Source organism: Heptranchias perlo, chromosome 25, assembly GCF_035084215.1.
Source record: "Heptranchias perlo isolate sHepPer1 chromosome 25, sHepPer1.hap1, whole genome shotgun sequence".
Classification (NCBI taxonomy): Eukaryota; Metazoa; Chordata; class Chondrichthyes; order Hexanchiformes; family Hexanchidae; genus Heptranchias; species Heptranchias perlo.
Window position 1 is genome coordinate 17,256,565 of NC_090349.1, and position 27,128 is coordinate 17,283,692.

General features: G+C 41.3%; 1 protein-coding gene across 2 annotated transcripts in view; it reads left to right on the plus strand.

Moving 5' to 3' along the window:
• Nucleotides 1–27,128, plus strand: part of rfc5 (replication factor C (activator 1) 5) — a 42,452-nt gene that overhangs the window by 1,696 nt on the left and 13,628 nt on the right. The window contains exons 2-6 of one of the 2 annotated variants that reach the window (XM_068005692.1): nucleotides 14,880–14,944; nucleotides 21,741–21,877; nucleotides 23,053–23,132; nucleotides 24,780–24,853; nucleotides 25,785–25,944. In XM_068005692.1, the coding sequence (XP_067861793.1) occupies nucleotides 14,880–14,944; nucleotides 21,741–21,877; nucleotides 23,053–23,132; nucleotides 24,780–24,853; nucleotides 25,785–25,944 (516 nt within the window). The remainder of the gene's footprint in view (nucleotides 1–14,879; nucleotides 14,945–21,740; nucleotides 21,878–23,052; nucleotides 23,133–24,779; nucleotides 24,854–25,784; nucleotides 25,945–27,128) is intronic. The other variant, XM_068005693.1, reaches the window with a different exon arrangement.

Genomic DNA, 27,128 nt, shown 5'->3' on the forward strand with positions numbered 1-27,128 from the left:
TCATAACTATAATCCCATATCACAGGTAATCTCTTAGTCAATCTATGCTGCATCTTTTCCATAGCTTTTATTTTCTTCCTTTTATTGGGTGCCTAGTTCACAATACTCAAACTTGGTCTAAAGTTCAATATTTGCTTCTTGCTTTTGTAGTCTAAGAAAAAAAGAACTTACATTTATATAACACCTTTCACGTCCCCAGGATGTCCCAAAGTACTTTTGAAGTGTAGTCACTGTTGTATTGTAGGCATTTTGCACACAACAAGGTCCCACCAACAGCAATTAGATAAAAGATCAGGTAATCGGTTTTAGCGGTGTTGGTTGATGGATAAATGTTGGCCAGCTCAATGGATAGCGTCCCTGTTCTTCAAATAGTGCCATGGAATCGTATTCCCTCTTAGTTTTTGTAACTTTACTATGTATTCTTTATATTTGTCCTGACTTTCATTTTTATTATCTCCCCTGTAAGCCCTAAATGATTTTAGTTTCTAATTTGATCTAATCTCCCTATTCATCCAGGGATCCCCAGCCTTCAGCACAATCCCCTTTTCCTTACTGTAATGTATTTGACTTGACTCTTCTATCTCCTGTGTAAATATTTCCTATTGCTGATCTATTTGCCAGTTTTTTTTTCTTGCATATAATCAGGTGAAGGTCCTTTTTTATCTCAATATACTTTGTGTCTGTCTTCAAGAAAGAAGACACAAAAAAACACTCCCAAAAATATTAGAGAACCAAGGGTCTGGTGAGAATGAGGAACTGAAAGAAATTAATATTGGTTTTTAAAAAAAATAGTACTAGAGAAATTAATGGGCATGAAAGGCGATAAAGCCCAAGGACCTGATGATCTACATCCTAGGGTTTTGAAAGAGCTGGCTATAGAGATAGTGGATGTATTGGTTGTCATCTTCCAAAATTCTATAGATTTTGGAACGGTTCCTGCAGATTGGAGGATAGCAAATGTAACCCCACTATTTAAGGAGAGAGAAAACAGGGAACTACAGACCTGTTAGCCTGACATCAGTAGTAGGGAAAATGCTAAAATCTATTATAAAGGATGTGATAACAGGACACTTAGAAAATAATAATAGGATTTGGCAGAGTCAACATGGATTTATGAAAGGGAAATCATGTTTGACAAAACTATTGGAGTTCTTTGAAGATGCAACTACTAGGCTAGATAAAGGGGAAACCAGTGGATGTGGTGTATTTGGATTTTCAGAAGGCTTTTGATAAGGTCCCACACAGGAGGTTGGTGAACAAAGTTCGAGCACGTGGAATTGGGGGTAATATACTGGCATGGATTGAGAACTGGTTAACAAACAGAAAAGAGAGTAGGACTAAACGGGTCTTTTTCAGGTTGGCAGACTGTGACTAGTGGGGTACCGCAGGGATCGGTGCTTGGGCCCCAGCTATTCACAATCTATATCAATGATTTGGATGAGGGGACCAAATGTAATATTTCGAAGTTGGCTGATGACACAAAACTAGATGGGGTTGTGAGGAGGATGCAAAGGGGCTTCAAGGGGATGTAGACAGGCTAAGTGAGTGGGCAAGAATATGGCAAATGGAATATAATGTGGATAAATGTGAAGTTATCCACTTTGGTAGGAAAAACAGAAATGCAGAGTTTTTTAAATGGTGAGAGATTGGGAAAAGTTGATGTTCAAAGGGACCTGGGTGTCCATGTACATGAGTCACTGAAAGCTAACGTGCAGGTGCAGCAAGCAATTAGGAAGGCAAATGGTATGTTGGCCTTTATTACAAGAGGATTTGAGTACAGGAGTAAAGATGTCTTACTGCAATTATATAGGGCTTTGGTGAGACCACACCTGGAGTATTGTGTATAATTTTGGTCTCCTTACCTAAGAAAGGATAAAGTTGCCATAGAGGGAGTGCAACGAAGGTTCACCAGATGGATTCCTGGGATGGCGGGATTGTCTTATGAGGAGAGATTGAGTAGACTAGGCCTGTATTCTCTAGAGTTTAGAAGAATGAGAGGTGATCTCATTGAAACGTACAAAATTCTTACAGGGCTCGACCGGGTAGATGTAGGGAGGATGTTCCCCCTGGCTGGGGAGTCTAGAACCAGGTGTCACAGTCTCAATAAGGGGTAGGCCATTTAGGACTAAGATGAGGAGAAATTTCTTCACTCAGGGTGGTGAATCTTCAGAATTCTCTACCCCAGATGGCTGTGGAGGCTCAGACATTGACTACATTTAAAACAGAGATCGATAGATTTCTAGATAATGGGCTAGATATTAGCAGGGCGGCGGGTTCTCAGTGGGGGGTCGATTGGGCGCGTGAGTAACGCGCCCGGTGAAATCAGTGTGCTCCGCACGCAATTACAGGCTAATTGGAGCCACTTACCTTTGCTTCCGGGTTTCCCGCTGGTAAGCTGTGCGGCAGGTGGACTGCGCATGCGCAGTAAGGTCAGTCAGCTGGAGGAGCCCTATTTAAAGGGGCAGTCCACCAATGCTCCTCCTGCAGCAAACAACCAATGCTGAACCATGGAGCAGGCCAGAGGGAAGGCTGCCCCAAGATTTTCAGACTCCTCATTCCAGCTGCTGCTGGATGGGGTGAGGAGGAGGAGGGAAATCTTTTTCCCGTCTGATGGGAGGAAGTGCCCTCCCTCCACCATGAAGAAGGCCTGGCTGGAGGAGGTCACCAGCTGCGGCAATGTGCCACGAACCTGGGTCCAGTGCAGGAAGAGATTTAATGACCTAACCAGATCAGGCAAAGTGAGTATACTTACGCATTCTCCCACACTCCGTCTTCCACATCACCTCCACCACCACACAACCCCTTCTGCACTGCCACCACAATGCTCTCGCATCACTCCTCACATCCACTCAACTATCATCCTCACCTTGCCTGCACGTACTCACCGCCGCTGTCCCCATTCGAACACTACCACACAACCCAATCCTCATACAATATCATAGCTATGTTGCACACGCACCCTCCCATGCATCTCCCTCACGCTCAACCCCACCCACACCAATGCATGCAGCGGCTCACCATGCAACCATCACTCAATCCTCTGTGTTTTGCCTTGATAGGAGAAGAGATGCCAGAACACCCGGGAGAGGGCACGGACCGGAGGGGGCCCGCCACACCAGGTGGTCCTAACGGACGCGGAGCAGCAGGCATTGGACACCAGCCACACGCTGGCGTGCCTGTCCGTGGCGGATGCCGAGGCTGGGATTGCACAAGTGGCCGATGACAGAAAGCTAACACTCGGCACTCATGATAGCGAATGATCTTGGCATCTGCAGCACCTCAACGTCTGTCCACATGCCTAATATTGCTTTCTGTTCTCTTGCAGGGCCATCTGCGAGCGCCGTGACCGCGGAGGGCGATTTCTCAGAGGACCTGCCGGCCTCTGAGGGTCCATCATCACATCCGAGCCATGCATCCACCAGCGCAGATACGTACACCTCGGTGGGTCCCCGTCCTCACTTAGTTGGGCTTGCACATGGTGAGTCACCACGCACACGTGAGCACGAGCAGACCCTGATGGCGGGGGCAGCCGTGGAGAGTCCGCGTCGGTGGGAGCATTCTTCTCCATGCTCTGCTCAGCTGGACACAGATGCTGAACCCTGGGGGCCAGCCGTGAAAAGGAGAGTCGTCGAGGGGCAGAAGCACATTGCCGAGGCGCTGGAACAGTTGCCACGCGCACTCTCCACAGTCGCGCAGAGGATGGAGCAGTCCAACTCCTGCATGAGGGGAATGGTGGCACAGGTACAGGAGGGCATCCCTGGATAGTGTCGCAGGGACGTGAAGGCATCCCTGGATAGTGTCGCAGGGACGTGAAGGCATCCCTGGATAGTGTCGCAGGGACGTGAAGGCATCCCTGGATAGTGTCGCAGGGACGTGAAGGCATCTCTGGATAGTGTCGCGGGTAAGTGTGGGAATGTCTGCGATGGAGGAAAGGCTGGCCTCCCTTGAGCGTCAAGCACGGCTCAACAATGAGTCCATTCAGGCCCTGACAATGGCTGTTCGGATTCAGGGTGAGCAACATTCTGCCGCCTTGAACAGGCTGACATACTTTACAAGTGGCCTTCCAAGGCCTCACACAAGTCCTCCAAACTGCCGTCCAGCAGGGTGGAAGAAGTGATGTGGGCCTGGGCCACGAGAGGGATGATGGTGAAAGGGGACATGGAAGTGGGGACGCCACTCAAAGCGCTCCCACATCTCACCCGTTGCCCCCCTCTTCAGGTGGCCGAGTCTGCCCCTGCACACGTGCAGGTGGAGCAGTCCTTGGAGGGGTCCTCACGGGCACCCAAACCCAGAGGGCGTCAGCCCAAAGCATCTCATCGGTCAGGGCATGGACAAGAGCAACCTGCCACTACCTCTGCTGAAGCCACAGGGGTAGCACCATATAGGGGTTCCCGGAAACGCAAGGCGAAGGTTTTGTGAGCACAAAGGGAATGCACAAGGGTGTCTGACAATTTGTCATGTTTTTTATTTATCTTTGTTTTATTTCACATGCACAATAAATCTTATTATCACCAATACTGCCATGTCTTGCCCATTCTTGACTGGCTTGTGGAATAGGTCCCTTGCATGGGGTTCACCATGAACACGCACACTTTATGCCACCCATTGTGTCACTGTGGGTGTAGGTGAATTTGCAGGGCTCTTTTGTGCAGACGACTGAGAGACGTTGGCGATGTCCCTGGTGGCACCCTGGAAGGATGCGGAGGAGAAGTTGTTGAGGGCAGTGGTGACTTTGACCGCGACAGGTAAGAAGATGGTGCTCGGGCCAGCCGGGAGCAGCTCGGCATGAAGGAGGCTGCAGATGTCCACGACTACATGTCGAGTGACTCTGAGCCTTCATGTGCACTGCTGCTCAGAGAGGTCCAGGAAGCTGAGCCTCAGTCTATAGACCCTGTGGCGAGGGTAGTGCCCTCTGCGACGCATCTCTCTCTGCAGTTGCCCTCCCTCCTGCTGTGCAGGTGGATGTGTCACAGCACTGTGTTGTGAAGCTCCACGTGTCAGAGGTGGACAGCGAGGCTGGTGATGCTGTTCGCCCTCTGTGGAGGTCATGACTGCAGCTACGGCGGCCCCCATCTGGAAGTTTGAAGGGGTCCACAAGGTAGGTAAATGTGTCTGGACACCGGGGTAAGTGTGCAAGTTGGTGCATTTGATTGTTCGGAGGAGGGTGGTGGAGGCCAAACTTTGTCCAAAGTGACAGAGTGGCCTCCTGCAATGAGTGATGGTCTCTCCCACTCCTCTTCCCCCCAACCTGTCAAATGGACCTTTGCAGCTGCCACAGGCTGATGGCTGCAATACGTCCATTTGAACTGGGAGTGTTTCCCCCAGTACGGGAAACAGTCTCAGTCCATTTCAAAATCCCATCCCTCCTAAAATATCAGGTCTGTAAACGACCTGAAGTACCTGTTTAAGTACTTTAAGTGGCACCAGCCGGCGGGAGTCCCACATGCATGGGCTGCGCGCGCATGTCGCGGGTGCGAAAATCGAGCCCAATAAAGGCATCAAGGGATATGGGGATAGTGCAGGAAAATGGTGTTGAGTAGATAAGATGAGCCATGATCTTGTTGAATGGTGGAGCAGGCTCGAGCGGCCGAATGGCCTACTCCTGCTCCTATTTCTTATGTTTTATTTCCAGTCAAGTAATGCTGCTCTCAACTTTTCTTTCACCTCTTTTATTCTTAATTTAAACCTAATTATATTACGGTCATTCGTTCCTAAATGTTCTCCTACTTTTAGGTTACCTAGTCACTCCAAGTCATGACCGAGAACCAGGCCAAGTAGCAGCTCCTTCCTTGTTGGACTAGCAACATATTGACTGAGAAACAGTTCAGAACACACTGCAAAAAAAAAATTCCCTTTTTCATCACAAACATTTGCCCTATCCCAGTCTATTTTTGGGTAATTAAAATTGAATAAATGCCTCTAATTCATCTGCAAATTTCATCCCAAATTTCCTTTATGTTTGGAGTTCTATAATATAGTCCCAGTAGTATGGCTGATCCTTTGCTATGCTTGAACTCAATCAAAAGTGTTTCTGTTTGGACCACTGTCAATTTATATCCTGGAGCTTTAGAATCATAGAATGATACAGCACAGAAGGAGGCCATACGGCCCATTGTGCCTGTGCTGGCTCGTTTGAAAGAGCTATCCAAATAGTCCCACTCCTGCTCTTTCCCCATAGCTCTGCAAATTTTTTCACTTCAAGTATTTATCTAATTCCCTTTTGAAAGTTACTATTGAATCTGCTTCCACCACCTATTCCAGATCATAACTTATGGCGTAAAAATATTTTTCCTCATGTCACTTCTGGTTCTTTTTCCAATTACCTTAAATCTGTGCCCTCTGGTTACTGACCTTTCTGCCACCGGCAACAGTTTCTCCTTATTTATTCTATCAAAACACTTCTATCATATCTCCCCTTAACCTTCTCTGTTCTAAGGAGAGCACCACCAGATTCTCTAGTTTCTCCACGTAACTGAAGTCCCTCATCCTTGGAACCATTCTAGCAAATCTCCTCTGCACCCTCTGTAAGGCCTTGACATTCTTCCTAAAGTGTGGCGCCCAGAATTGGACACAATACTTCAGCTGGGGCCTAACCAGTGTTTTACGAAAGTTTAGCATAACTTCCTTGCTTTGTACTCCATGCCTCTATTTATAAAGCCACGGATCCCGTATGCCTTTTTAACAGCCTTCTTGACTTGCCCTGCCACCTGCACCCTCTTAAAAATTGTGCCATTTAATTTATATTGCCTCTGCTCATTCTTCCTACCAAAATGAATCACTTCATATTTCTCTGCGTTAAATTTCATCTGCCATTTCACCAGTCTGTCCATATCCTCCTGAAGTCTGTTACTAGCCTCCTCACTGTTTACTACATTTCTGAGTTTCGTGTCATCGGCAGACTTTGAAGTTACGCCCTGTATATCCAGGTCACTAATACATATCAAAAAGAGCAATGGTCCCAACACCAACCCTTGGTAGACACCACTGTACACTTTCCTCCAGTCTGAAAAACAACCATTCAACACTACTCTGCTTTCTGTCCCTTAGCCAATTTTGTATCCACACAGCAATTGGCCCTTTAATCCTATGGGCTTTAATATTGCTAACAAGTCTATTATGTGGTACTTTATGGACTTTTAAAAGGAGTTTGATATACACAACCGCACTACCCTCAACAAACCCCTCATTACTTCATTAAAGAACTCAATCAAGTTAGTCAAACATGACTTGCCTCTAATAAATCTGTGCTGACTTTCATTTATTAACCCATATTTTTCCAAGTGCCAATTAATTTTTTCCTGGATTAATGCCTCTAAAAGCTTCCTCACCACCAACATTAGACTGACTGGCTGTAATTGCCGGGTTTATCCCCCTCCGCTTTTTTGAACAGGAGTGTGACATTTGCAGTCCTCTGGCATCGCTCCCATATCTAAGGAGGATTCGAAAAGATGGTGGCCAGAGCCTCTGCAATTTCCACCCTTACTTCCCTCAGCATCCTAGGATGTATTCAACCTGGATCGGGTGACTTTTCTACTTTGAGTGCTGCCAACCTTTTAAGTACCTCCTTTTTATCTATTTTGATTCTATCCAATTTCTCTACTACCTCCTCCTTTACTGTGACATTGGCAGCATCCTCTTCTTTAGTGAGACAGATGCAAAGTATTCATTTAGTACCTCAACCATGCCCACTGCCTCCAAAGGATCCTTTTTGATCCCTAATCAGCCCCATCGTTCCTTTGACAACCCTTCCTCTTTTACTATTTATGTGTTTATAAAAGATTTTTGGGTTCCCTTTTATGTTGGCTGCTAATCTATTCTCATACTCTCTGCCTTTCTTATTTCCTTTTTTCAGTTCTTCCCTGTACTTTTTGTATTCAGCTTGGTTCTCTACTGAATTATGAATCCGTTATTTATCATAAGCATCCTTTTTCTGTTTCATTTTAATCTCTACATCTTTAGTCATCCAGGGAGCTCTAGCTTTGGATGCCTTTCCTTTCCCCCTCATGGAAATTTGTCTAGTCTGTACCCGAGCTGTCTCCTCTTTGAAGGCTCATTTCATTGCTCATTTACTGTTTTATCTGCCAATCTATGATTCCAATTCACCTGGGCCAGATCCCTTTTCAACTCACTGAAATTAGCCCTCCTCCAGTTGAGTATTTTCACATTTGCTTTTTCCTTGTCCTTTTCCATAACTAAACCTAATGATACTATGATCATTGTTTCCTAAATGCTTTCCCACTGAAATATGCTCCACTTGCCCCACTTCATTCCCCAGATCTAGAATCAGCACTGTTTCCTTCCTCATTTGGGCTGGAAACATACTGATCAAGCAAATTCTCTTGTACACATTTCAGGAATTCCTCCCCCTCTTTGCCCTTTACACTGTTATTTTCCCAGTCTATATTAGGATAATTGAAGTTCCCCATTATCACTACTCTAATTTACTGTAATTTTCCTGAAAATTTGCTCCTCTATCCCCTTCCCACTATTTGGTGGCCTATAATACATACTTAGCAGCATAATAGCTCCTCTATTATGCCTTCATTCTAACCAAATAGATTGTGTCTTTGAACCCTTAAGTACATCATCCTTTCTAGTGCTGTAGCAGTACCTTTGATCAATACTACCACCACCACCCAACCCCCCACCTTGTTTTCCCTTCTATCTTTCCTGAATACCTTGTAGCCAGGAATATTAAGTGTACAATCCTCCCCTTGTTTAAGCCAGGTCTGCATTATTGCCACTATATCCTAATCCCATGTCAATCCTTGTGCCTGCAGCTCACCAACCTTATTTGCCACTCTGTGCATTTATGTACATGCACTCTAAACCCATCTTAGTCTGCCTCGCATTTCCCCCTGTTTGAACTCTCCTATTTCTGAACTACTCTAGTGCTATGATATTAACTCTTTAGAACACCCTTTCTTCATTCACATACCTTCTGAAAGTTTTATACCCAGGAATATTTAATTGTTGAGCCTGACCCATTTGTAGCCATGTTTCATTTACTGCTATGGAGAAATTTTTGCATGAAGAAACCACTGAAATGGGCGGTGACTCGTGTCACTGTGCCACCTGTGGTGCGAGGCTTGCAACTACAGCCTCATGTCACAACACTACCTACTGGCCAGGGATACTGTAACTAGTGTGACAAATGTTAACTGATTATTTTCAATTTTAAACTGTTGATGTGTTCCTGTGGGGTTTTTCCATTATAAAATATTGACATACAGTTGTAATAGGAGGTAAGGTTTGTGGACTAGACGAGTATGTCATGCACAGGGCTTTAATATATAGATGGAGATGTACCTGTACCAAAGCTATCTTCAGAGATAGCTTCATTATTTTGGACTAGCAAAGCTTTAACAATAGTGAGGAAAGAGAGATGAGGCTTTAAGACTGGAAAGAGGGACCAAAATACTAACAGCAGTTTAAAATGGAGATTTGAAACTGAACTTTAAGCTGTCATAGTCCCATGAAAAGAACAGGACTCAGAACTTCATTACACCACTGGTTGATAGGATTTTTTTTTTAAATGTGCACTCTTAACCGCTTAGTGAGTTAATGCAGCACATAGTGTGACACTGTGTTGTACAGACCAGGAAGGTGCCAAGTTCGATTAATTGTCCACGATGAGTTAGCTGATGTCAGTTGGCCCCTGGTGAAGTGCTACAAAACTCACATCTCTGGGCTGAGTGAGAAAAATCAGAAGAGTTTGCACTACTGATTGATGTCCATTTATCACTGCTGGAAAGTCCATGTGTACCAATATTAGACAGATACAAGATCTGATGCAGCTGAGATGCCTCCCATTATCAAATAGTTATCAGTCATGTGTCTAGGCTTATGCAGGAAGAATGGCCACTTAGGCAAGATATAGAAGGGCTGCAGCACTTCTGGAATTATACCCTAGCATTAGCCTTCGAGAGAAGGGAGAAAATTTTACCCAGCCATAAAGTGGAGAAAAAAATTGCTGGAGTAGGAATTAGAAAAATTTGTACTCGAGGAGTAAGTGGTGCTTGTGAGGTTGTGGTCAAGGCACACTTAGGGCAGAGGGAGGCTTACTGTGCATCTGACTCTCTAGATCTAGGGATACTTTATGTTGAAACTAGGGACCAAAATGGAAAAAGTATTTTGTTTTCTCTTAGTTACATCCCTCATACTGATGAGCACAAAAAAAGTACACTGGTTGCTATTGAGTTATTCTGATTGATAGGCTTCAACTATGCTAATGTGGAGTGAGCAACTCATTCAGTTAACAGGTAAATTGGATGCAGTTACTATTTGGGTTTGGTTCACAGTGTTGTTAGTAAGACTCTGAAGTGCAATGGGTTTGTGAAAATTTTGTTCCATGTACATTTGAAATGTGAAAAACACCCAGCAGTACAATTAATAGATTTTGTCCCTCTAAACTTGTGTTGTTTCTGGAGAGAGCATTTTGAGTTATATAACAATTGAATGAAGTAAGGCGGTAATGATGGAAATACTTCGAGGTGATGAATTAAATGATTTTTTTATAGTGTACTGGTGTCAATACAGTAAATAAACCTAGTGATAGCAATGGTACAGTTTACAGTTTGAGTATTGACTTTCTTTTAACCTTCAACATAATTAAACAGTGTTGTTACCAAGCATTTAAAGCTCATCAAACCAGATACATTATAGTGAATATTATGGGTAGCCTGACATGCTTTAAATGCGGCTCACTTCCAGATTTTCTTAGAGCTTCATAATTTCTCTACACTTTAGATTTGGCTTGCAGTCCCGTCCCCTTGAAGACCTCTTTGAATTTCAGCTTCTTTCCTGCTCTTTATTTTGTGTGCAAGCTGCAGCTCTGCACTTCTGCTGTCTGTTTCAAGTTCTGCTCTTTTCAAGCTTTATTTACCAGGAAAGAGGTTTAGTACATTTTTAAAAAATCTTCCCCTGTACTTTATGCGCATTGAAGTATCCGCGAGAAGAAATGTACACTGCGTCCTGGTGGCCACCGAGAATTCACAGCCAATGCAGGGTAGTGCTACCCACCGTTACACTTTAGCAAAATTCCAGTTGTCAACCCTGCTAAGATAGCTGTTGTCTGAAATTGACAATGTTGATATAAAACACTCAAATTCTTCCTGTATTCAACCATAGACACTAAATCACAAAAGGGGCCATTGTGCTTGTGCCGCTGCTAACTTTTTAATTTTTACTTTTTTTCTTTCCTTTTTGTTAGCCTTTTTTTTAAAAAACCCTGTGTGAAAGATTTATTCAAATATCTTTTTCTTCTAGTGATGATCCTGAGTTTATGCCCTTTTGTTAATTTGCCATCCAGTGGAGCCAATCTTTCACTATTTACCCTCTCAAAACCTTTCAGAAATTTGAAAACCTCTCTTTGATTCCGCTTAACCTTATTTTGGGTTTTCCTTTGAAATTACAACCTCTCAGTAATATCATTCGAGTGAATCTTCACTGTATCCTTCCCATGGTGTTCAAAATTATATGGAGTTTTGATAAGAGTAGATAGGGAGAAACTGTTTCTACTGGCAAGAGGGTCGGTAACCAGAGGAGACAGATTTAAGGTCATTGGCAAAAGAACCAGAGGGGAGTTAAGTAGAATTTTTTTTTACGCAGCGAGTTGTTATGAACTGGAATGCACTGCCTGAAAAGGTGGTGGAAGCAGATTCACTAGTAACTTTCAAAAAGGAATTGGATAAATACCTGAAAAGAAAAATTTGCAATGCTATGGGGAAAGAGTGGGGGTGATGGGACTAATTGGATAGCTCCTTTTCAAACAGCCGGCACAGGCACGATGGCCCGAATGGCCTCCTGCTGTGTGGTACAATTCTATGGCTCTAATATCCTTCATTTAATGGAGTGCCCAGAACTGCAAGCAATACTCCAGCTGTTGCCTAGCCAATGTTTTTATAGTAGTATGACACAGCACAGAAGGAGGTCAATCAGTCCATTGTGCTTGCGCTGTCTCTTTGAAAGAGCTATCCAGTTATTCCCACTCCACTGCTCTTTTTCCCCATAGCCCTGTAAATATTTTCCCTTCAAGTATTTATCCAATTCCCTTTTGAAAGTTATTATTGAATCTGCTTCCACCACCCTTTCAGGCAGTGTATTCCAAATCATAACTCGCATAAAAAAAAAAGTTTCCTCACGTCGCCTCTGGTTCTTTTGCCAATCACCTTAAATCTGTGTCCTCTGGTTACCGACGCTTCTGCCACTGGAAACAGCTTCTCCTTATTTACTCTATCAAAACCCTTCATGATTTTGAACACCTCTATCAAATCTCCTCTTAACCTTCTCTGCTGTAAGGAGAACAACTCCAGCTTCTCCAGTCTCTCCACATTACTAAAGTCCCTCATCCCTGGTACCATTCAGTTAATCTCTTCTGCACCCTCTCTAAGGCCTTGCATCCTTCCTAATGTGTGATGCCCAGAATTGAACACAATATTCCAGCTGTGGCCTAACCAGTGTTTTATAAAGGGTAAGCGTAACTTCCTTGCTTTTGTGCTCTATGCCTCTATTAATAAAGCCCAGAAACCCATATGCTTTTTTGATAGCTTTCTCAACTTGTCCTGCCATCTTCAAAGATTTGTGTACATACACCCCCAGGTCTCTCTGATCCTGCACCCCCCTTTAAAATTGTACAATTTAGTTTATATTGCCTCTCCTCATTCTTCCTATCAAAATGTATCACTTCACACTTCCCTGCCTTAAATTTCATCTGCCATACGTTTGCCCATTTCACCAGTCTGTCTATGTCCTGCTGAAGTCTATTACTATCCTCCTCACTGTTCACTACAGTTCCGCGTTTTGTGTCATTTGCAAACTTTGAAATTATACCCTCTAAATGCAAGTCCAGGTTATTAATAATTATCAAAAAGAGCATTGGTCATAATATTGACCACTGGGGAGCACCATTGTATACATCCCTCCAGTCTGAAAAACAACCGTTCACCACTACACTCTGCTTTCTGTCCCTTAGCCAATTTTGTATCCATGCTGCCACTGTATCTATTTTTATCCTATTCAATATTGCTACTTCCTCCTCCTTTACTGCTACATTGGTAGCATTCTCTTCTCTAGTGAAGACCGATGCGAAGTATTCATTTAGAACCTCAACCAGAACCTCTGCCTCCACAATAAGATCTCCTTTTTTGTTCCTAATTGGCCCCACCCTTCCTTTGACTACTTTTTTTACTATTTATATGTTTATAAAAGATTTTTGGATTCCCTTTTATGTTAGCTGCTAATCTATTCTCATACTCTCTTTTTGCCCCTCTTTCCCTTTTTTAGATCTCCTCTGTACTTTCTGTAATCAACCTGGTTCTCTACTGTATTATGAACTTTACATTGTCCATAAGTCTCCTTTTCTCTGTTTCATTTTAATCTCTATATTAAAGGCAGTGGCAGAAGGGTTGGTAATCAGAGGACACAGATTTAAGGTGATCGGCAAAAGAGCCAGCAACAACATGGGGAAACATTTTTTTATGTAACGATTTGGAATGCACTGCCTGAAAGGGTGGAGGAAGTAGATTCAGTAGTAACTTTCAAAAGAGAATTGGATAAATACTTGAAGGGAAAAAAATTACAGGGGCTATGGGGAATGTGACTAATTGGATAGCTCTTTCAAAGAGCCAGCACAGGCATGATGGGCCAAATAGCCTCTTCCTGTGCAGACCTTACCATGTTATTATGATATCTTTGGTCATCCAGAGAGCTGTAGCTTTGGGTACCCTTCTTTTCCTCCTCATGGGACTGTGTCTACTCTATACCTGAACCATCTCCTCCTTGAAGGCCTCCCATTCTTCAATTACTGTTTTGCCTATCAATTTATGATTCCAATCCACCTGGACAATGTCCTGTTTTAACTCACTGAAATTAGCCCTCCTCCAGTTAAGTATTTTTATGCTTGATTGTTCCTGGTCCTTTTCCACAACTATTCTAAACCTAATATTATGATCACTGTACCCCAAATGCTCCCCCACTGAAACATGCTCCACTTGCCCCACTTCATTCCCCAGAACAAGATCCAGCACTGTTTCCTTCCTTGTTGGGCTGGAAACACACTGATCAATAAAATTCTCTTGTATACATTTTAGGAATTCCTCCCCCTTTTTACATTGTTACTATCCCAGTCTATATTGGGATAATTGAAGTCCCCCATTTTGTACAAATTTAACACCACCTCATGGCATTGGAGTCAGTGTCCTTGTATATCACACACACAATCCCATTAAGCTTTTTCAATAAGCATTCAAAAGGAAAACAAGATTAAAAATGTCGAGCCTAATTGTTGGAAATGTCTTCAAAATATTTATACTCAGCACAGCTCATGTACAAAATATATCTGATGTGGAATTTTGTTTTAGGATTGCAGTTTATAGGAGGTATGTTTGTAGTAATAGCCCTACACTTAACTCACTAGTGGAATTATCTTTACGGATCAAGAATAGGAACTGTTGTAGCAGGCATTATTAATCCACCAGTGGGATTGTCCTTGTGAATCAAGTGTATGAAGTATTGCAGCAAGTGACATCTACACTTACAGCTAGCACAAACACAATAGAAATCAAAGATAAAATTGAAGCAATTTTCAAATAGCGACTACAGTAACAATTTAGGAGCTTTAATCTCTGGCTTGAAATGACTGTTTTAAACTGTTACGATGTCATGGAAAATTGCATTACTATTTTGGAATTACTTTCAGATCTTCATTAATATATATAATATCTACACTCCATTATATGAATGAGCGCTGGTTATCAGATAATATGCATGCCTGCATCTGAGTCTTCACTCATGTTCTGGTGATTTAGGATCGTGTAAGCACTGAAATTGATTTTACCTATTTTAAACAAAATTAAAAATCCCTTTAATCTCTGTTCCAGGGTAGAAAAATACCGGCCCCAGACCCTGGATGATCTTATTTCCCATCAAGACATCCTCAACACAAGTGAGTTGTTGTCATAGTGCAATTTTTAAGCTGCTGTTCCCTTTCTTTATTAAAGACAAATCAACATTAGATTACAGCAAGCTTCTATCTTAAGACTGAAATTAACCAATATGTTTCTAAGGCAGAAAGAGGAAAATTTCCTGCGACAAGTACATATTTATTTTATTGGGACATTGCACTTCTGTAGGTCTGTGTAAGGTTTAAAATAAAATGGAAACTGACATAATGAAGACTTTGTAGGCTTATATTTTTTTTTAAAGGTTGATGTGAAGATCAATTTGGTCATTATTTCCTGTTAGGAAACTTATCTCAGTTCATTGGACAGCATGTAGCTGCAGCTGCAACTGATGGGTTTTCTAGCATCTTTTCCAAGAGTACTATAAAGTTTAAAGAAATCTAGTGAGTTTCCCATGGCGTTGCTTATGGAAGCATTGTTTATAATGACTAGAATGTATTATTTTAATACAAAAATGGAACTATGTTTAACTTTGCCTGTCCTTTTTAAGACCACAAAGTCTAGTTGCTGTAAATAGGTACATCAAATAGAGATTTTGTCTATAGACTGGTACCTGCTTAGAAATTCCAGTGCCCTCCCCTTGGGGTGAGGTTAGGTTATCAAGGTAAGAAGAAACTATCAGAAAAAATTGACTTTTTAATTTATTTACATTGTTAGTTCATTGGTAGTTTTTCAATCTACTCAATTGTGATTTGTTGCTGTTTTATAAATATTTGAGACAATCACGTTTGTGTGATAGACACATTAGGTGCACGATTTTTTAACATATGTACTAGTTGATTTCCCGTGGTGTACTGCTCATGGACAAAATGGGTGGGGTTATGATAAAAGAACTGAAGTTATAAATTAATAGTCTCAGAAATTTAAAGAACATTTCAGAAAATTTTATTGCAGAATTTAAACATTGGCAAAATACATTTTATAAATCAGCTGCAAGAGATTTCCCAAGGAAAATGAATTTGCATTGATGTGATTGACAGGAAATATGTGCATTTGAATAATGTTTTAATATTATAGAAGATAGGTACTGATGTTAAACTAAAAATGATTTGTGATAATTCAATACAATGTTCAAATGCTATGAGGAAAAATTATAAATGTTCATCAGTACTCCTAGTAAAGAATGTTTTTCAAATTTGCCCAGTGCCAAAATAAGACATGCGCCGTTACCTAACTATTATTTTTGCTACATTGTGATGTATAGTAGTTCCTCATTGTCCAATGCACACTACAGCTTCTGAAGGAATTGTTCTGGATCACTTACTAATTGATAAGTCATATAAAACTGATGGTGAACCTATATAACAAAAATAATACTGCCTTCTCTTTTGTCAATAAGAACTAATTTAAAGGGACATCCTAAGTTAGTTGTATTAAGCGTTAATTAACTTTAAGTAACAATTTGATAGAATATTTATGGCCAAATCTGATTTAATTGTACTTCTGTGTTGGGGATTAATCTTAAATGTACTATAATATGCTATCTGAAGACTTTTTAAGAAAATTTTTTAACCCTTTGTGATTACTAAGTGTGTATTCCCTGTAAAGGGTTCGGTTAGTGTAGCAATTCTACATCTTGCTTAATTAAATGTGTTGAAAATATTGCAGGTATTTTTGACGCATGACTGTGCTTCACACGAACCTGGTAGCGTGTGAATTCTCCCTTTCAATGTCCTTATCTCAGTAATTGAGAGACTAAAGAGGATGAAGGGACCTGTTTTCTATAAGCTCTGGTATGAAATATACAAAATATACTGACTGAAATTTGTGTGTTTATTGGCCACATTCGTATCTCTATATAGATATTCTCTAAAGGTCTTTTTGCACTACTTTCAACTGTCTATTTACTACAGAAACCTTCAAGGAACTACAAATGTCATAGCTCCAAAAAGATCAACAATAAAAATGACCTCTGCTTTTATTAACCCTCTCTTTTTATTACTGAGGATTGATCAACTTCATTGAGATATTAATGTAATGTTTTTTTTAAAAGTTGATTTCTTGCCTTCGAACTTTTGAGCATTGAACCACAGATAAAATCATTAAGACTAACAAACTTCATGAATTAAACAAAATGTTCCAAAGTATAGAAAGGAATAATTTCAAGACTTTGAAAGTGGCATTTTAGACACCACCTGGATTTCATTATTCTGTGTGCTGTATAGGCACACTATTTTAAGGTTATACGTGTGCCAGAAATCACCTGATGTCTTTTGGTTTTAGCTATGAGTAGGACAATCAGATAGGACGTGTTAATTTTATTTTAGCTGTACTGTGCAAAATGAACTTAGAACGAATTGTTCTTGAACTTACTAGTTCTGTAGAGCTGATTTATATAGTCTTGGAGAGTCCAGCACAGCCCTCAATCTGAGCTAATTAATTAAAAGCCATAAGAATCTCTAAAGCACTTAGGACACAAGTAAGACAGCTGATGGTCGATCTTGCAGCGAAAAGGAAAGATGTGGCTTGATTTATTTTTGTTCTGCAGGTGGATTATTCTCTTTAAGTCAAGAAATCTGTAAGAACAATTTGGGGGGTGGAATTTATACCTTTTTGGTGGAAGGAACATAACCATCAACTTGCGTCATAAAAGTGTGCATGGGAGGAAATTGGAGCTGGGCCACCCGAACTACCCAAGAAATTGTTTACACTCAGAGAAGAGTTGTATGCTTTGGATATGAAACTACTAGCCTTTGGGGTTTTCATTCTCGGGTCCTGACTTATTTTTATTCGTTCATGGGACTCTTCCTGCCGGCATATTAAAATTGTGCCCATCGTGTTTCAGTGGTTAGGGCTTATACTGAGCATTTTTTTTCTATAAGCTAAGCTGACCATAAGAAGGCTAAAACTATTGCAAAGTCCACGCATTTGTTGTGAGTAATTTCCTTATATTGGCGGATCTCCCTTTGTGTTGCTTTTGATAAGTCCGTGATATCATAGTCTCAGTAGTAAAGATTAGGCGTGTAGCTAAAATTGCTTCATTATCGAAATGGTGTTAATTAAAATTAATGCACTTAGCAGGACCTGTTTACCCCAGAGTGCTTTGGGAAAGGGGGGAAAGTTGTACGTGAACCACTAGCTTATATATTCAACAGCTTTTTGAGACCAGGGTTGGTTCCCATGGATTGGCGGGTGAATTATGTTATTCAATTATTTAGGAAAGGGAAGAAATCAACTCTGGAAATTATAAACCCATTAGCTTGATTTTGAAGGAACCTGTTGGAAAGCATTAGAAAGAATGTGATTTATGCTCACTTGGAGACCTTTGGCAGGTAATAAGGATACTTTTATGGATTTAGAAAACATTAGGTCCTGACTCAGTAATTTGATTGAGTTCTGTGAGAGAGTGACCAGAATTGTGATTGAAGATATACTGTAACTTCCAAAATGTGTTCGGGAAAAAAAAAATAGATCTTGTTCAATTTTAATTTTAGAACAATTGTTGAAACCATGTAAGCAGGGTTGTTATTAATGGGACTAGATCTGTTTACAAGCAGAGTTCCACAGGGCTCTGTATTGGGATTTTCATTAATGGTCGAGAGAGGAGGATGCTTAAATGCAACCATTCTTAGATTTGTGGATTATACAGGAGTTAGTATTTCAGATCAAATCGATAGGTTGCAGGCTGATTTTAGATAGATTAGGTGAATAGAGCCCATGTGTGGCAGATGCCATTTAATGTGGACAAGTGCAATGTCATGCATTTGGTTTAGGAACCTCCGGGCATGTTTTTATCATTTAGGAGTACCTGTTAAAGGTACCAGACTAAGAAAGAGATCTGGGGGTAATAGTTAGATCACTCATTTAGAAGTGCAAAAGCAGTGTGAGAGGTTGTAGCAAAACCTAATGGGATTTTAGGTTGTATTAATAGGACCATTGAGTGCGTGAAGGGTACTATACTTGGGCTATATAAGGCTCTTTTATGCTTGTACTTGTGTCTAGTATTATTCATTGCACATGGTAAAGGATGTTGAGGCTCTATTCAGGGTACAGAGTAGGGCAGGTAGGATATAACCATATTGTAGAGCTTAGTTATTTGAAACAGGCTCCAACAATTATGTTTATTTACTTTGGAGAAACATAGGCTTACAGGGGATGTGACTGACATTTTTAAAATGATGAAGTGACCGGATACAGTTAGATGTTGTTTGAAATGAATAGGGACAGGAGGATGAGAGGTCATGTGAATAAAATCAGTAGGCAAAGAGTTGAGTAAGAAGTTAGGAGAGTTATCATCTGCAGGAAAAAACTACTGAGAATGTGTTGAGTATGGAGTTTCTACAGTCCTTTTTGAAAGGAACTTGTCAAATTCCTGAGAGAAGAGGACATTTCCAGTTATAATGGCTAATTAGTTGTGATTTATGATGAATCATGGGCAGCCATAGTGTCTTGAAGCTTGCTTGAATGCCTTGAGAGTCTGAGAAGAATTTCTCGAGTTTTTTGTGAATTGGCTCCAAGTTTTTTTTTCTTTTTTTTTCTCCAGTAGGGAAGCAAAATGTGAAGAGGGGAGGGGATGAACGAACTGTGTATGACATTGTTCTGCTGACTAAGGTGGGCTTGATCTATAAGTCTGGCGGCACTTGGGAGGATCACGGCTGTGGTATGGTAGCACAGGCTGGGGGTGGGGGAGGAAGGAAATGGAAGACTACCGGTACTTTGGGAGGATGGTTGTGACCCAGCAGCACTTAGAGAGAAGTTGGAACTGAGGGTGAAGTGGATCTGTTGGCACTGGGGCAGAGCCTGGGGCCTAGTAGGACTCGGGGCTGTGGTGTTGCTAAAGGTGACCATGAACAGTTGGAGCCAAGTCACCCTCTGTGATATGAAACCTGAGACAAGGAGGTCCACAGAATTCCAGAGAACTACCAATGACCCATCAGCTTGGAGCATTAATGATACCCGGAGGGCTAGACTCATTGCTGACAGCTGGAATTTTTCCCACTCAGCTGCAGATAACCCTGCAAGTTAAAGGATTAATGAACAGGTTAATTGTGGCTGGATAAGCAGTGAGAAACTTGCCGGTGCTTTGTGTTGGTAAACTGCATGGTTAAATTCCAGCAGTAATCCTGTGCAGATTTGGAGGTTGTAAGCGTTGGCTCTTGCTTACTTGTGCCTAAACTCTTTAGACTTGGGTAAGTAGGGTATGTCTGTGTGGGGAGAGAGTGCATTCCATATATGAGACATACCTGTGTGGATTTCTCAGTAGCTTGTTTTAGAGGTTGTCAAGCATGGTAATGGGTTTCTGCCCATATCAGACAGCTGGCTGATCAAAAAATCTAATAACACCGAGGAAGTATCTGGTTTCTTGTCTCTCTTTCTCCACCCCCCCCCCCCCCCCCCCAACCCCCCCCCATTTTGTATGGAATAAATTATCTGGATTTTATACAGCCCAACTTTTTTATTTTTCTGAAATCTCTGCTGAAAGAAGTAACTAAAATCAGCTGCACAAACCTGACTTTTATTGCAGCAGTGGAATATATGATTTTGCCAGACATAAAAATGGCAAGTTTCTAAATGTTAAATGCTGTAAACTTTAGGTGTACCATATTCTATCTGAGCTCTAGATATATCAGTTGGAAAACCCAGAGTAAATGCTGCTAGCTCTGGAAATAGAGTAGAGTTGAAGCCTCAACCTCCAATGAAAGGGGCAGTTTTATTGGGCTCAATTTTAGGGGGCAGTTGTGGGGGCGGGGGGCTCCGAAAATCGTGGAAATCCCGTTTGGGTTTGGAAGCTGGCTCCAACCCATCGACTTCAGAGTTTCCCAGGGACCCACCTTTGAGCGCGCGGGCTACCTGAAAACGGAAGTCCCGCTGGCAATTAAAGCCGACAGGATGACAGTTAAAGAGCCAAATGTACCCCATTGAGGTACTTAAGGCACTTTACCTGTGACAGATGAAGTAATTGTAACGATTTTTAACTTAAGCGGTGGGAAGGCCGCCCAGGTCAGAGTCATGCCTGGTGATCAGGGAAAAAGAAACTAAATAAATAACATAAAACACGATGGAAGGAAGTTAAAACACAAAATGAACCTACCTTTGCACCCTGTTCCAATGTCCCCCTCCGATCGCCCGGTCCCCCCCCACCCCGATCTTCAATTCCAGCGCCGGATGACATCTCGCTCCCTCTCTCTCCTCCTCCTTTCCCCCCCCCCCCCCCCCCCCAACCTCGTGTTGCAGCTCCTGACGGCAGCCAGCCTGTCAATCAGGCTGGTTGCTGGGCGCGAAACCTGGAGAGGATGTTAATCATCAACAATCAACATGCAATCGCGCATTAGTTTTATGTTACTTGCTGGTTGTTGTAGGTTTCCTACCAGTCCTATTGAGGGTAATCAGCATTGTTCAGCTTACAATGATATGTTGTGAATTGTTTTTATCAATGTGATTGAATATGATACTTGAGCCAGTCCAAATTTTGAGTGTGACACTTCAAGTGTGACTTGACACTTTCGCATGCCCTGCAGACAGGTGCTATTTGTAAGACTTTTAATTGCATAGACAATACCTACTTAAAATGCTGTCCTTAAAGTATTTTAGATGGAATGAATTTTGGCAGTGTTGTGATTTTTTTTTCCCCTTTTGAAACTGCAATCTAATCATTTCCCCCGCCACCTTCCAAGAAAAATCTATGACTGGCTTGCTTTAAAGGATCGTGTACTTGTAAATGATGACTAGCATAGTTAACACAAATTCCTTAAACATTTAATATCGATGAACCTGTATTTAACATATGAAAGCTAGGACTACACGACCAAAATGACATTCTTTGGATTTGCTTCATTTTAGTTCAGCGGTTTATCAGTGAAGACCGGCTCCCTCACCTGCTGTTCTATGGGCCACCAGGAACTGGGAAAACATCTACTATTTTGGCCTGTGCCAAGCGGCTCTATAAGGATAAAGAGTTAAACTCAATGGTTTTAGAGGTAACAACTGAACCTTTGAATCCTAAAATACTATAGGGTGGCATTGCACTGTATCAGTAGGATACAGTTTTAATTTCCCCCATGTTGCTGATTTCAGCAGCACTTAATGCAAGGACACATTTAATGACAGGTGGGAGGGGGTGTGAAGAACTAAGTTGTCTCAGGGCCTGGGAGCAGGTTGCTTGCTTGCCCTTTTGATTACGTCACCCAGGAGATCCGAGGACAATAAGATGGGTTAGCTGTCCTTAACCAAAAAGAAAACCCTGAAACACTGTGTGGTAGTTCTAATTGATGTTGAAACAAACTAAAACTGTATGTATGGTGTTGCATTATGCAGGAATTCTGTAATTTTGGCTTTAATTTCAGAAGAAATGTTCTTTCTTAGAAAGATTATACACTACATTAATGCAGATATAGTTTGTCCTTAAATAAATGATACTGTGCAGTTATGATACTGTGCAGTTCATAACATTCTAGCAAGCAAGTATAGCCAAGAAGCACATTGATAAAATAACCTCCGACTGCATGAGCCACAGAAATAAGTACCCATATATGGATTAAGCGCTAATACCTAATCTAGTGGCAATGGATATAGTTGGTGCAAGTGCTGTCCATAATACGACCATTTGTGGGGCAGCACCAGTGAATTCTGCAGTAGAAATGTATCACTAAGCATATCCAGCACACTGGTAACAATATTGTTATGGAAGAAATAGTACTTAAGCCAGTAATTTTAATGTGCTGATATGCTGCTTGTATGCTACTGAAATTGATCCCACCAGTGCCACTACTAGTGACGAGCCCCAAATACTTCACTGTGCCCGCAGAGAACATTTTGAGTGATTGTAATGTTAAATCAGTGGGTGTTTTTCACAGTTCAAAAGTTTCATATTCCAGCTTTCCACTTTACTGCTATTTTAGTGATGACGGGTGCAATGATTTACTTAATGTTGTATTGCAACAGTAATAATGGAGATTGGGAAAATTTGTGGTTTTTTGATAATGGGATAGTGATCTAAAAATGGCACTAGATACACTTAATTTATCAACAAAATCTATTGTGTCCTACCAACACATCAGGTTTGCTTAAGAAGTAGTGTATACTTTAATATCTGCATACCAATTTAAAAGGGATACCATTTCTTACTATGTTATATTATTGATTTTCTCTGCAGCTGAATGCCTCTGATGACCGAGGTATTGACACAGTACGTGGACCTATACTGAACTTTGCCAGTACCAGAACCATTTTCAAGTAAGCACTATTTTGATTAGAGTTCATAAAGAAAAGTCTATTTACAAACAGCATTGCATCAGATAAGAAATGCTGTATAGGGATGATGATCTTGATATTGTGTGGTGTACCCAAAGGAAACTTTGCAGTATTTAGAATGCTGTTGAGAATCCTTAGCAAAACTAGGTCAGCCAGTTTTATCCCAGTTGCCAAAAGTACCCTCAGCACTCAGTTGGCATAAAATATAACACATTGAGCCTTATTGATGCTAGAAACTGGATCTTTTAAATAGATAAGACAATAGCAATTAACTTCGATTGAGCTTTGTATCCCAGCCGTTGTCATACTCTTCTTATCTCTTCTCCTGAAGGCTGGGATATGGGGGTAATTGTAACCCCAAAAAACGGATTGGTTGAGGCTGGGTGGGAGGTAAAAAATAACAGTTTTTGAAGTGAGACTGCAACCTGGCTCCAACCCAGGCATGTTTAGATGCACATGCGCATCTGAAACCCGGAAGTCCCGCCCCCACTTAATGACTGCGAGCGGATTGTTAAAGGGGCAATGTACCTCATTGATTTGGTTGAGGTACTTAATTTTTTGTGGATTCGAAAGCTGAAATGAATTTAAGCTCACCTGCATGGGTTTTCCCATGGCTTCTGATTCTCGTCAGGTGAAAGCAGGCAAGAAGGGTCGGATCCATGAGGTGAGTGCCTTTATTGCACTGCTTATGGGCCAGAAGGAGCAGGAGTGCTTCATCCAACAAGCTTACCTGGCGCAATCGGACCCCTGCAATTGGCTGGCCGCCCCCCCCCCCCCCCGCCCCAGATGGGGCCGCTGTCAAACACTTGTGTAATTTTTCCCCAGCCTATAATTGATATAGCAGTTATGCAGCTAAAGCTTTTATTTATATTGAAATAGTTATTACTTGTCTTTGATCAATCATCGAGCCCTGCTTCAGGCTGTTTTAGAAATTTATTAGAATAAATAGACTGTACTCAAAAAATTTGGGGAAAGATTTGGAATTTAGGGTTTCCTGGCTCATCTTGCTTTTGGATTTCTCCTTTGCATAATTTATGTGAATATTTTAATTATTTTGAGCTATATACTGATGCATATACACTTTAATGACCAGTTGCCTGGCTTAGTAATGTGTAATTACTCTGTCTGGCATAATACTGAGTCATACAGACAAGGTAGGCCCTAGGTTTGATCCTTTGCTGTGAACTGATCAACCAGGGTAGCAATAGGGATGGTCCAGTTGTACTTAATTTTCCTGGGTTTGGGAAGGGGGGGGGGAATTGGTCAAGCTTCCCAATCCTGATTGACCCCTTCTGATAAGTGCACATGTAGAGATGTTGGGCGAGCACAGATACATGCTCAGATTTGAACAGAATGCTGACATTCACTGTCTAGACTCACATGAAGAATGGTCACTTCTTCACTGATTGATTAAGATTATTTACATATTGTAATCCAGCAACAATTTATCAGATTTATTATTTTAAGATGTCTGCTGTCTATTTGCTACAGTTCCAGCAATTCCCCCTTGTGCGATTGAATACAGATTATTGATTTAGAGCTCTAGCCCCACTAACTGACCATTGAGTGTTACCACCCTTGAATCTTTCACAAGAAAAGATTCAATGATATTTTTTATTTCTTTTCCAGAAAAGGTTTTAAGCTTGTTATCCTAGATGAGGCAGATGCCATGACTCAAGATGCTCAGAATGCTCTCAGAAGGGGTAAGAGCTGGAAGTATAAAATTTTAATGGAAAGGTTAGCCTGCTTCCTAGTTTTTTTTTCTTTTATCTTGCATATGTGTCATATACTATTGGTGCTATGATATGTTTTTATTTTCACCTGTTTGCCATAATGGCAGATGCATAAAGCAGTGCTTTAGTAACCTCAAATAAACTAACCAAAAGTGTTTGGTTTATAGCATGGGGAGGGGAGGTGGGTGAATTGAACAGGTGCACTGCAGCACATATAATCCTTTCTTTCCTGATGTAAGGGTATTCAAAATCTTCGCTATTTATTCCTTTTTATTATCTCCCCCAGCCCATCGATATCGTACACCAATCTCTGACTGTAAGTGCAGGGAGGTAATCGTTCCCAGGTCTCTACCTCTGCAGTTCATGAACTGCCCTTTGAGGTACACAAAATAAAAAAAAATCTAAGATAACTGTATTTTTAAAATTTTAGTTTGACTCCCCTCCCTGTTACGTAGCCCTAGTTTTGCTTGTTTTCTTCCCTGGCAACAACAATTTGCTATGCTCATTCTGTGCCACAGTGCCCCCAAGCTTCTTATTTTTAGCTACAAGTCTGATGTTTAAAATGCAGAGGTGAGTCTTGGGTGCTTTCAATTATACAGCATCCCTTCATGGACTACTCAAATAGCATTGAAATTATTGAAAATGTGCATAATACTCTTGTTTAACATGCACTGAGTTTCTCTATAAACTTTAATTAGCAGTGTATTTGCATTTAATCTTGTGAAAATTGACTCTTCAAAAGAACTGTGATCATTGGGTGTTATATTAGTTGCATTTAAAATAGCAACTTATTTTTAGAAGATGTTGAAAAGAAGATTTTCTTTTAAATGCAGTCAAAAAATTGTCATGTACTGTTTTTCCATATCCCTAACACACAAATAATTCATTGTTTGTTATGCAGTTATTGAGAAATTTACAGAAAACACCAGGTTTTGCCTGATCTGTAACTACCTGTCAAAGATCATCCCTGCTTTACAGTCTCGATGTACTAGGTTCCGCTTTGGACCGCTGTCACCAGAACAGATGATTCCAAGATTGGAATTTGTCATCCAGGAAGAAAAGTGAGTCACTTAATAGTACTACTCCTCAAACTGTAACTGTAGAGAATTCAGGGAGAAATTATACTGTCCAATGTACTTTTTAATATAGTTTTCATCCTTTTCTGCAGTCGATTAATCAGTGCAATCTGTTATCTGGCACGGACATGCAAAAGACATTTTAGCAGACATTTTAAAATTCTGTTGGGTTCACTTTTTTTGCTCTTTCCTTTTTCCCCATTCTTGCTTTTCACCCAATTATATTAAGTAGTAGCCTAAGTAGACTCCAATCTTATGCAAAGTAGCAATTTTACAACTCTCCCAATTTTTAGTTTGTGCAGCATCTGTAAGATGCAAATCTTTTGTACCCATTTCTAAAAATGTAACAACAACAAATTGCATTTATATAGGGCCTTCAACATAGTAAAAGGTCCCACAGTGCTTCATGAGTGTTATCAAACAAAATTTGACACCGAGCTACATAAGGAGATATTAACACAGGTGACCAAAAGCTCGGTCAAAGAGATAGGTTTTAAGGAATGACTTAAAGGAGGAGAGAGAGTTAGAGATGCGGAGAGGTTTAGGGAGAGAATTCTAGAGCTTAGGGCCTAGGCAGCTGAAGGCAAGGCTGCCAGTAGTGGAGCGATGAAAATCGAGGATGCGCAAGAGGCCAGAATTGGAGGAGTGCAGAGATCTTGGAGGGTTGTAGGGCTGGAGGAGATTACAGAGACAGGGAGGGGTGAGGCCATGGAGGGATTTGAAAACCAGGATAAGCATTTTAAAAGCACCATTTCAGCAAGAGCACCTTTCCTGTTTATGTTAAGTGTGTTTTTTGTAACTTTTCACGGATAAAATGTCTTCTCAAATTCACCAACTTGGGAATTTAGCATCACTTCTAGTTTATAGGGTGGGAATAGAAGAGGAGGTGAGGTTTCAGCTAAAATAAAGCCCAGCTGATGTCTGTTGATGCTACTGCAAACTGATTGATTTATTTTTTGTGAGGGTAATAATCGCTGTCCTTCAATTTGTCGTTGCTGCAACTACATCATTCCTTGCTGAGAGGGCAGGTGCAACCTGCTCTTAAGTTTCCAACAGTGGTGCTCTGAAGCAGGCCACTAGAGGTCATGCAACAGCAACCGGGGGTGATTTACCTTTCTGACTTCCCTTTCCTGTGGGGAGTGCCCAGGCCTCCACTTAATGTATTCCCA